The sequence below is a fragment of the Pecten maximus genome, chromosome 4 (assembly GCF_902652985.1).
Source record: "Pecten maximus chromosome 4, xPecMax1.1, whole genome shotgun sequence".
Taxonomy (NCBI): Eukaryota; Metazoa; Mollusca; class Bivalvia; order Pectinida; family Pectinidae; genus Pecten; species Pecten maximus.
The window spans coordinates 45,607,877-45,620,545 of NC_047018.1; the positions used below are offsets into that span (position 1 = coordinate 45,607,877).

The 12,669-nt window shown below is 35.8% G+C and overlaps 1 protein-coding gene across 1 annotated transcript in view; it reads right to left on the bottom strand.

Moving 5' to 3' along the window:
• LOC117326576 overlaps positions 1 to 11,970 on the bottom strand; it is a 36,025-nt gene extending 24,055 nt beyond the window's left edge. Inside the window, exons 1-7 of the mRNA XM_033883335.1 lie at positions 11,917 to 11,970; positions 11,332 to 11,539; positions 6,689 to 6,928; positions 5,805 to 6,007; positions 3,986 to 4,317; positions 1,997 to 2,951; positions 1,645 to 1,681 (exon numbers count right to left, since the gene is read on the bottom strand). Of these exons, the coding sequence (XP_033739226.1) occupies positions 1,645 to 1,681; positions 1,997 to 2,951; positions 3,986 to 4,317; positions 5,805 to 6,007; positions 6,689 to 6,928; positions 11,332 to 11,539; positions 11,917 to 11,970 (2,029 nt within the window). The remainder of the gene's footprint in view (positions 1 to 1,644; positions 1,682 to 1,996; positions 2,952 to 3,985; positions 4,318 to 5,804; positions 6,008 to 6,688; positions 6,929 to 11,331; positions 11,540 to 11,916) is intronic.
• Positions 11,971 to 12,669: the final 699 nt, after the last annotated feature.

Here is a 12,669-nt window from a genome sequence, read left to right on the forward strand (position 1 = left end):
AATATCAATCCCAGAATACCAGTAAGATAATATCAATCACAGAACACCATTAAGATAGCAGCAATCAGAGAACACCAGTAAGATATTATCAATCAGAGAACACCAGTAACATAATATCAATCACAGAACACCAGTAAGATATTATCAATCAGAGAACACAAGTAAGATACTATCAATCAGAGAACACCAGTAAGATAGCATCAATCAGAGAACACCAGTAAGATAATATCAATCACAGAATACCAGTAAGATAATATCAATCACAGAACACCATTAAGATAGCATCAATCAGAGAACACCAGTAAGATATTATCAATCAGAGAACACCAGTAACATAATATCAATCACAGAACACCAGTAAGATATTATCAATCAGAGAACACAAGTAAGATATTATCAATCAGAGAACACCAGTAAGATAATATCAAATACAGAACACCATTAAGATAGCATCAATCAGAGAACACCAGTAAGATAGAATCAATCAGAGAACACCAGTAAGATATTATCAATCAGAGAACACCAGTAAGATATTATCAATCAGAGAACACCAGTAAGGTAGCAGCAATCAGAGAACACCAGTAAGATATTATCAATCAGAGAACACCAGTAAGATAATATCAATCCCAGAATACCAGTAAGATAATATCAATCACAGAACACCATTAAGATAGCAGCAATCAGAGAACACCAGTAAGATATTATCAATCAGAGAACACCAGTAACATAATATCAATCACAGAACACCAGTAAGATATTATCAATCAGAGAACACAAGTAAGATACTATCAATCAGAGAACACCAGTAAGATAGCATCAATCAGAGAACACCAGTAAGATAATATCAATCACAGAACACCAGTAAGATATTATCAATCAGAGAACACAAGTAAGATATTATCAATCAGAGAACACCATTAAGATAGCATCAATCAGAGAACACCAGTAAGATAGCATCAATCATTGAACACCAGTATGATAGCATCAACCAGAGAACACCATTAAGATAGCATCAACAAGAGAACACCAGTAAGATATTATTAATCAGAGAACACCAGTAAGATATTATTATTCAGAGAACACCGGTAAGATATTATCAATCAGTTAACACCTGTAAGATGGTATCAAATAGAGAATCAGATAACAGCATTTCGATATCATCAGTCAGACACAATCATCTTGATAACATCTGTCGGAGAAGATCAGCTGGATCACATCAGCCGCAACGTATTATCCAACTAATGTTATCTAACTCCGACATATTTTATCTTCAATGCCGACACGTGACATCACCCGGCGTGAGATTTATGTTAGATATCAAATACGTTTTTGCCTTTCAAGTTTGTATGCTAATATACCAAGGTGTTAATAGAGTGAAATGCAGGTTATAAAAAAGATGACAATTTAATTTACAAAAAGATACTGTACTATAGCTATGATATCCACATTAACTCTTCAAAAAGAAGCATATGTAAAAGTGAGTTTGAATAGCTGATAATATCTTATCCGACACAGAATCAAAACGCAATATTTTGTACTTATATTATAAGGAATTTCCATATCACCGAATCAAATGTGACTGGAAAAGTTTTTCTCATAAGATGTCACGATCAAGGGACTCGCGTATTTTGAAGATATTCTCACCTGTAATGCTTTCTCTATCTTGTGTCTTTGTGGAATCCTTTTAATAAAATTGAAATAAAAAAGCCCATTTATTGTCAACAAAGCACATATGCTATTTCTGTTGTCCGAAAGATACATATATTATATCAAAATATCTGATCGAGCGTAGTTTTCAAGCATCAATAACAAAAAGGATGATTAATTAGTACCTATGATATTGATGGCATTTATCGATTTACAATGATAGTCATCTCCTGTGAATACTAAATAAATATCAAATACTTGTTTAAAAGAGAAAAAAATCAAGATATTCTCGGCACGTCTATCCTAAAGAATCAAGAAACAAATAATACCTATTCACATAAGTAATTACCTCTTTGACATCCCAATACTCAGTGTCTGCTTTTGTCAGAAGATGTTGTCCTTGACATTCTCCCCCTTTACAGCATACGCCCTTTTTTGAACGGATGATGCCGTACAGTTGTACTGGGGTGTCATATGGACTCAGGTGAAAGTTGCAGTGTAGTTGGTGTGAGTAATGAAAGTGTTCCTGCTTACTCATTTGTAATGTTTCCCGAAGAATACGTTCGATTGAGAGGCGAACATGTTTTCCAGAATATGCCGGAAGGTGAGATTCTGTAGGACTGAACACTGTCACGGCAATTGTGGATCTCTCAGCATGCATGGACAAGATCATTCTGCAAATGTCGTTGACCTCGAAACACCCAAATCCCATATACAGACAATCTGTATCCTCTGTCGACCTTTTGCTTTCTTCTGCTGCTTTCTCCGAGCTTCGTGTTGACAAATCTGCTGTTGGATATGTCTTGAGGACATGAGCAAATACTCTATGAAACAGTTCGGTTGGTACATAGACCTCCTCAAATACAAAACACAACGTTTTGGAGACCGCGAGATTTTGACATTTGAGTGAATTGACTTTATCGGAAATCCAATCGATGTTTTGGAGCTCCCTTATCTTGCTTGGAATGGTATAAGTCTCACTGAAATGTCTATTTTCTGTAGCGGTTTTCGGCAGCAAAACTTTCACTATCAGGCCAAACTTTTCCATCAGAGCCAAGAGAACGGTCTTAAAGGGCGCGAATTTTTTGTTCTTTTCTACACCGAGCAGACCTGCGATCAATTTCTCAGTCAATTCGCCCTTTGCTTTGTATAAATCTAAGTCTCGTCTCAGCAGGAGGTCATTGTGTTGGAGAAACTGGTCATCGGTAATTAGGATGCTGAAGAAATCTGCAAGCCACTGGGGGTCATTGATGACGTAATCGAATTCCCGGAAATATATCACAGACCTTGTGCTGTGGAGGTACCTGATCAATAGAAAATATATCGCTATAAATTAACTACGTATTAAGATGAAAAAAAATTATTATGTTAAGGCAAGTTAGTTATTGAATTTGTAAAAAGTATAGTTCTGTTTTTCTCCTGAGTTCGTTGTCTCGTGAAGGTATTAACTAAAATGTTCGACATAATTCAATCGCTTTAAGCCAATTGTAAAAATGTCCTGAGCTTTCACTTAAAATGGAAAACTTGCCGTTATCGTGAATAGACATTTATATTTTCGAGTTGTTTTCCCCGAAAGGAAGTTTGAGGCATTCTTATTTTTCCCCTACAACCGTTATCATATAAGAAAAGCACCATATTTTCACAATCTTGTAGGGAACAACCAACCAATTGAAAAATACACTTTTGAAACATTCCCGGTGTATAGAAAATTGAGCCAGGGATAAAATACCTGGCAGCCACTGATTGGCCAGTATGTTATAAAGTTACAAAATATATATGTAGCCTGATAGGAACTATCAATAAGAATTGTTAATATAATTTTTGTAAGTCCGATTGAATTTCCCCAAAAGTTCAGGTAATAATAATTAACAGGTAAAGATTTCAGATTTTTGTGATTTTTTTTCCTGCGAAATTTACCCATTTTCAAAATGGCTACCCTGGAAAAAATTGAGATAAGGACCCAACTTTTTTGTTGGACCTTTTATATGAGACCCTAAACTTTAGTTATAAACCATAATTGTCATATTGAATTCAAGAATTTTAATTATATACTCCAAAAACGTTAACACTAAAGTCTATGGAAAAACAATTGGTTGGTTGATCCCTGTAACCTGAACGATGATTTCTTCTTCCTTTTTGATCGAGATCTTAAGCATTCTATCCTAAACTTTTTTTATATCTCTTATTAGAGGTCAAAGTGTGCATATTTTAAACCTAAAATAAACACATACAAATTCTACATCTATCAACACAAATGCTTTCCTTCTGTCCACATATACTTAAGATATCGTAATCATTAGTATAGTGTTTACATATACATGAGTGCAGACATACTTACTCCAGCGCAAGTCTGATCTCATCCTCATCCTTCAATGGAGCCACTGATTCTTTGTTCATTTGTATCACGTCTGCCAGTGCCAATATTCTTTCCCCCTTTTCCCTCTTGTTGAATAAATCCAATTCCAACTTTAACCATGTCGTAGGAATCTCTCTTTCCCACTGGTCCTGGTACTCCGCTGCTTCTGTGGTGAATCCTCGCAATGTTTTTAGCTCTTCATCATCATTGTCGAGGCTGTTATCGACTGTACAGAACCTCACAAAATCAAAGGTTGACAGTTCTGGGAATTTGGAGATGTGATTCTGTATGTTATCTATTTGTTTTTTGTAGTCCTGTAGATAACAATGGAAAAAATGTTGCATAACGCATTATTTAATACTGATCAGTTTTAGCAACACGTGTTTATAACAGAAGAAAGTACAGAGTAGGTCAATTCATTTATAATTTATTACGAGACATTCTGGGTAAAATAGTAATGACAAATATACTACAAATGTACTATAAACAAAAAACATCATAGTTAACCGGTGATTTCTACGTTTATGATAAAAAATTGATTTTTTGAAACCTGTTACAGGTGTTAAAGTTGCTACTTTGCGTCCTTTTCGCGGTATTGACGAAAGTAGATATGTTTTATGACTATGACGATAGCTATACAACTAGCTAGCTATCAATACTTCAGTTTGGAATTTTTTGATTGGCTGTATTTCCGGTGAAACTACACAATGTCAAGCGCTATCTTCGTTTCTTGCAGTAGAAATGTGTGCTTTATCAGAGTTTTGTTGGATTTAATAACATTAAACAATGTATTTCGTTACCTTTTTTCTTTTAGGAAATTATTCGAGCATTTGTTTTGGAAGAAGTTATTCCTTATATTGAACATGTTTGTGTTTTTGAAAGTTATGGGTTTGCAATTTATTTATTTTTTTAGTTTCATGTTGAACTTTCAAGGATTCGACGTATTTTATAGGTGTAGCCTAAAGTATATCGATGGATTTGGTGAACTAAAGATGATTTTCTTTAATATGGTCTTATGGACTTAATATGGCTTAAAGTTGATAGTTAACATGACTAGGGATCGATCTGTTTTAGGGATGTTAATAGTGTTTAGAAGTAGGTTACATGTAAATAATATAAGTATAGAACCCTCGCCACAAAAAAAAATGTGAAAAATATTATTTGCCGCCCCATGTTCAACAGAACAGTGGGGACTTAAGCAAACGTATAAGATAATAGTTAAACTAATAGTTTGAGGTACATAGATTGGTGTAAAATAGTATATATTTACGCTGGAGAAAATTTAACGGGTGTAATTACTGGTTGTTCCATTCATGACATAACGTGTATGTACCAGGTCTGATTCTATCCTCAGATCTTCCCAATGGAAATATTAATTTCCTAATATCAAAAGACAGAACAAATCAAATCTAATTATAGCTGAGTACTTGAAACTTTTCCAAAGCAGATTATATTAAAACAGAGATAAAAACATTGCGATATTTTTTTTAGATAATTACTGAACTCGACTGATATCCAACAAATCATGGTATTTCAATTTATTTTAATCGGTTACGATTGGACGGGTTTATTTATACATCATGCTATTGCGAATTTGAATTTTACATTGCAAAATTCTGTGACAAAATCAGCTGCGCTCGCTTAACTTTTAGTTATTGCCAAGCGATACTTTGCATAACAAAAGTCTTATACGAAATCCGTAATATCACATGTAACAATATTTACATCTATGCTAGTTAACGTTATTGTACAACTCAATGGAGAACCTATATCATAGTCAGGAAACATTTATATTACTTACCTTTGATGTTTTCTTTAACTCATCAAGGAATGTGCCTACGAAAATAAGCGGAGGTGCTTGCATCTTTTCTGTACTGGTGTTTGATGGAGGCATCTTTTCTGTACTGGTGTTTGACGGAGGCATATTTTCTGTACTGGGCTTTGGGGCATTGACTTCACGCTTTGAAAACGTGCCAATCAGACGGATCCATTTCTTCAGTCGATCTGTGTAAGAAAGATGATGCAAAGTTATATTTCCCTGCGTGCTCTTTATTAACGGTAAATCCATATTCAATACCACACCATAACCATATCGTAAGAAGTTTAAAAAACAAAATAATGAATTATATCATTTATAGACATATCGGATACAAAACCAGAACACACAGTTTTTCAGAAAACACATCAAAATTGTTCATGAACCTATAAAATTATGTAAGTTATTACGAATGGACTGTTACTCCGCCAACAATTGTGTATACAATGCACGTAATAGATATATGGCCCTTCTTCAAATTATGACATTGCCATTTACATACACCACAACGTCTTATTGTGAATTGTCGTTTAGTTTGACAGTCACTAAGTTGGTATAAAAATGACAACACAAAAAGGATACATGGTAGTATGATAAGTCGCTTACACATACCACAGAAAATGGAAAATTAGAAACTTGATAGCATACATGAGACATCGAATAGCAATCATGGTTTAAGTTCACATAAGTATGAGCTGTAGATGAAGAATTGTTCCCAATCTTTTACCCAAATATTTGTCTTCATACAGTCTTCCTTATGATGTTAAACATTGGGCTGGAACTTGAAAGCATGTCATTCGATAGCAACTCACCGAAACAATAAAAATGATAAGTTTCTCTTGTTAATAAAACAAATCATATTCACTTACCAGTTTCCAGCTTGTCTTTGAGAAAATCTGTGGGTCTGAAGACTATTATGTATACCCCGTGGGATGATATGAATATGTTGTGGGACGCCTGAAATGACATGTGTCCACCCATATCCCACAGGGACAGAAACGCGTCACCGTGATATCGATGTCGAGTTATAACATCAAGTGCCTCCTTATGTAATCTTCCATCATATCTAACTGAGTAGCTGGCGGGCTTTACTTCCCTGTCCTCAGACCCTAACAATATATAATAACTGTTTAATAAGGTTTTGTTTCGTCTTTTCTGAAAGATGTTTATCACTGCAAAGACATATTATCACAAGGCCTGTTAATCAGGTTCACAAATAATTGAATCTTCAATCTCAATGATGATGATACAATTCAACCATAAGTTTGAATTGAACCATGACATCGAAAGAATGCTGTCATCTGCCGATATGACAATGGCAATATTGTGTGTATTAGTCGTAATGGTATTTCTCAGGTTTCATGTGGATAACATTTCAATTAATTGTATTTGTTAAAGGATATTTGAATTTAGGTTTATATATTATCGCAATAGAAACAGTCTTCCGAGATTATATTAAGACCATGGCGCAATGGCCGGAAATACCTTCGAGAATGTTGACACGTGTCACGATAAAATAGGCCACATGTACATGTATATTTGTGCTTAGTAGACCGGTTATAAATGTATCAATAATCATGGATTATATTTAAGTAAGGTTCTCATCGTTTTCCATCTGTCATGGACATATTCGTTACGGTGATAAAGTAGCTTTTTGTATCCGTCGGAACGAAGGAAAATGGCAAGAATATTTCTACAAGTTCACATTAGTACAAGAAGTCCGGTTTTTTATAATGCTATTTTTTTAATTTTAAATTACGTATGACTAAAGGTACTCTTTAGAAATAAACACTATTAATTCCAACAGTTTAAGGTACATATTTATTAAAAGAAATAACATGGATTGGGTGAATTAGGAAAAACTAAACTTAAATTGGTTTGATATCTTGGTAGCTTGGTTATATAAATATTAACTAGCCAGGGCCAGAGTCTACATGTCATAGCAACTACTAATTAGTATTGTCTTACAAATCATAGTAAATCATAAAAATCGATATAAAATCTATTTAATTCATACCTACTGTAACAAAGTTACTCGGACCAAAATTCAAGCCTAAATAAATTTGTTATGTGTATATCAAATTGGGGCTATTAGGTCATCCCCTCTACAGAGCTGGAAGAGTTCAGGGGCTATTAACCCCAGACTGACCACTGCCTGGATATAAATAGCGAGCTCTACGTAATAAATAAGGGGGGACATAACAGCCACGTGCTGCTGAGGCAGTCTCCTCCCCATCCGGGACCCAAAACCAACGGGACCCAATTTGATTGGTCAATTAGCAAATAGGTGTTAATGAGGGTCATATAAAACGAGGTGCGCGCCTCCTTAGCACTTGTTGAGATAAGGAGATTGATAAGAGGTGGACACACGGATTTTGATGATGATTATTGAGGTGCATGCCCATCATTAGCAGTGATACATCACAGGAGATGACTCAAGCTGTGTTATGTCATGACTCAAGCTGTGTTATCAGGCTGTTGGGTAAATACATAATTTTATTCTGTTACTTGCTCTAAGGATCACCAATTACTAGAGATTGATCTTATATTATAATTGAGAATTTATGATAACTTTGTATTTCATTCATCATGGTTTTCGTTATACAAGGGTATCACTAACCGTGGTTAATCACTAACAAACCCTCTTTATCAATTAACTAAACTACTTGTGTAGTTGTTAACTCCTTATCTCATCCTCAGGCATGAAGGGGGGGGGTGATTTTTAGCTGCAGTGTCAGTGGTCACAGGAGTGCCATGCCTGATTATTAGAACAACATACAGGAGACCATCTGAGAAGTGATAATCCACTGACAGAACATCATCAGATTGGAATTCACTAATCAACTTAAATGTGGAGTGACAGACCACCGTGCATTGCTATTGTGCTATTGATGAGGGATTCATGTGCTTACTGTGCAGTACTATATTGATGAGGGATTTATATGCTTACTGATCAATGCTATTGTGTTATTGACGAGGGATTTATATGACTACTGTGCAGTGTTATTGTGTTATTGACGAGGGATTTATGCGACTACTGTGCAGTGTTATTGTGTTATTGACGAGGGATTTATGTGACTACTGTGCAGTGTTATTGTGTTATTGACGAGGGATTTATGTGATTACTGTGCAGTGCCATTATGTTATTGACGGGGGATTTATGTGCAAACTGTGCTGTGTTATTGTGTTATTGACGAGGGATTTATGAGACTTCTGTGCAGTGTTATTGACGAGGGATTTATGTGCAAACTGTGCGGTGTTATTGTGTTATTGACGAGGGATTTATGTGCTTATTGTGCAGTACTATTGCGTTATATTGTGTATTGCATTCATAAAGGATTGATGTGTTTACTGTATATAATTCAGTTGGTGATTGTGTAGTGTAGAAGTGTAGTGTTGCGAGTTTACGGTGTCTTATATTGTGTTATTTTGAAATATGATCATTGTCATTCTGTTCTAAATTTCCGGTGTTTATACTCCTAGAGGAATTCTACTTTGAAATTGTTTACAACATTAAGTTTTCTCCACGTCTCTTGAACGACCGGGCAGTTATACAGTTTAGTTTTATATTATTCACACTTAGAAGAGTACGTGTCTTACGGTTGATCAATGTGTTATGTTTCATCAGCGGGAGTGATCAATAGTTATCACCGCCCAGCGTGAACCACGATCCCTCCCAGGCACTGTAGGGGAGTAGTTGATTAACCGCCAGCTGCGCACAGGCCGAACAGAGAGGACGCACTTAAAGGAGCGGTAGGGTTAAGCTATCCCGGGCACGCCCATTGTGGAAATCTGGGACACTGGACTCCATTATTTTGGCCATATTTTGGCCATATTTTGGATTACGGAACCGCAGGATATCAAACTTTTATGTATAATTGTATGTAAAGAATCAGAGTTTTCATTTAATCAAGGTACTGGAATCGTTTACCTTTAGGGCTCGTAGCACGTTATCATTGAACCATATAACTACTAAGGTCTTTTAACTTAAGTGACGGCCTGTCAAATCGTGCCCTGGTTCATTGCACCAGTCTCAGATATCAACACATGGATATATGGAATTGGTCAAGAGTCATTCAACAAGGCAGGTATAGTTTAGCTAATCAATCGTCACGCTCATATGGTGGCAGCGGTACTACTACTCTGATTACAAAGTTATAAACATTTAATGATCACCACTTAACGACTACAGACGGTTGTCGACATAACTGGACGTAACGAGGTCTAGACTTTCGACAGAAGCAAAAGGCAAGCAACTAGATGCTGTTATAGATATATGTTAGATATATAGAGAGAGCATAATTCGTCACACTACTTTGGTTTATTTGGTTTATTTGGTTTAACGTCCAATTAACAGCTAGGGTTATGAAAGGACGTGCCTGTTTGGAGGTGGAGGAAAGCGGGAGTACTTTGAGACAAAACCAGCGGCCTACGGTCAGCACCTGGTAACTGGCCAACGTAGGTTTGAACTCGCAACCAAGAGGCGGAGGGCTAGAAATAAAATGTCGGGACACCTTTACCATTCTTCCACCGCGGCCTCCATTCATACCTAATGTTTAACCCGAACAATGTTGTTTGTTTGTTTATATATATATATTTAAACGTAAACGTGTTGTTTTTTTTACGTTTGAATCTGATTCTGAAGCTGTTATGTTTATATATTTCCATAACAAATGGTATTATTTAATATTGATTTCAAATATCAGAGTCAAATCACACGGAATTATCTTGAAATATCTAGAGCATATTTTTTGAGGAATTCCAAGTACTCTATTGACCATGAATTTTGCCATGCATCAGTAGAAAAGGGAAATCATCAACCTTTTGACTAATTCATCCATTGGATTCACTCTCATCAATTATCAATGGACATTCAACTACTCTTCAAATGAAGATTTGGACCAAATCTAAATTAAAAGCACATGGATATATATATATAAAAAATAATGCTGTAGTATTTTGTTGTTAGTTTCTTAAGCTACATATTGCATTTGGAATTTTATCGCAAAATTGATTGAAATGGTACAGCTATTTCCAGTGTACTCTTGAATTTTAAATCTTTCTCATGGGACCGATTAATGAATAAACTAATTTGTAAAAATGAGTTAAAATTGAACAAAAAGATCAGCTGTTCACTTGTATATGTTGTACTGAAAACTATTATACTTTGAGACAAACGTATCTCTTCAAATCTGCGGCATGTAATTCAACGACCTGCTATATTTACCACACGTCAATTATTGAATAAGTATCAAGCTTTCAGCCGTCAAGATCTATTTGTAAAAAAAATAAAATGGTAAGATGTGTTTTGTTATCAAGAAGGTTAACTCCGAATATTGAATTCAGGGCGAACGGATCGATGTTTGGAATGTTCTTAATACAAAGGTATTATGACGTATGCAAACAATGTACATGTATATCATAATTATATTGTTATGCAGATATTGAGTTCAAAATTAATACTTTCTATGATACTCTTTCTCTAATTACTCTTACATTTAGAACTACTTACGTGACGGTACACCAGATTCTCGTCGTGTTTCCACAATTTTTGTTCCCATACGTGATTTTAACACCTCATCAAGCGAATCATCAATTGGTATCCATCCGTCAAATCCGGGCTCTATCGAGAAGCACACTGGATATAAATCAGCTCCTTCGGTGGGTTTGCGTGTCGCGAGATCGACTTTTTTATTCCTGATGTACAGAAAAACTAGTGCCTGTGAAAAAAAAAGATTTTCTTAGCACTGTAGAACAACTTTTAAAGAGTTCATATTTAAACGGCAATGATTCGATTGATTTTAGTGACCATCCTTTCCATCTCACCAGATATTCCGATATATACCGCTCTTTTCTTTGCGTTTATCACTTCGTATTTATACAGCCGAGTGTAAATTTGCCTTTTTGGTCGGTCATCGAGACGAGGGTAAATATCGAACTGGGTTCGTAATATATCGGATTCTGTATAACGAAATAGCCCACGTTTTGTCATTTGGAGAACTGCTTCACGTATTCATCGACAAATTTGCTGCCCTTTTCCCTACTGATACGGTCGAATTTTTCTGCATTTCCGAAAAACAATCTTAAATGCACTTGCCATTCCTTTTCTCGTTTTGGTTCTTAGAGCCACCGTCAAGACGTATTTTGACATGATATCGATAGCCAATAAATCGTACTTGAATCCATTATTGCATTCTCGTAGACCGTCATGTCGATGGTATCCACATCTTACTAGTAATCGGTAAAAGGGGGCCACGACGCGTTTGCGCTTAAATTTGTCACTTTGTTATCTGTGCATTACATAGTCTCCTTGCTTCTGAAGTCAATTTCTTATTTTTTGTCTTTCCCTACACGAGTTTACCTCCTTTTCTGAAGGCTCTATATAACTAATCGATACCAGTATAGGCGGCAGAGTGTTCGAAATCGTAATAAATATTTGCCAAATAGTCCTCGTACTTTGCGATAAGACGGGTTTGCGCACTTGGGTTCCGGGAAGTGGGGTAAACGAGTCTGTCCGTTCTTTCCCTCTTCGACTCGTTGAGAAGGTTAAGAGGAACATTACTGTTCAAGGACAATTTCGTAAATATTGATTCGCCGACGGGTCAGAACTCTTTATAATTTTTCAAATGCACTTTGATCAGATCAACAATGACTAAATTCCCTTTGTCGTTCGAACTTATCTCCCCTTGTCGTTGGGTATTTGGTGACTGAACATTTCTGAAATCAAACAAAAGAAATAATTTTCCTCCAAAACAGTTAAAATAAAATCCACCGAAAAACACATTCTGTGTTGACAACAGCTATCAAGCGCCGACCTGTATCTCCCACCTGGTCAGTGCCTGCATATAAC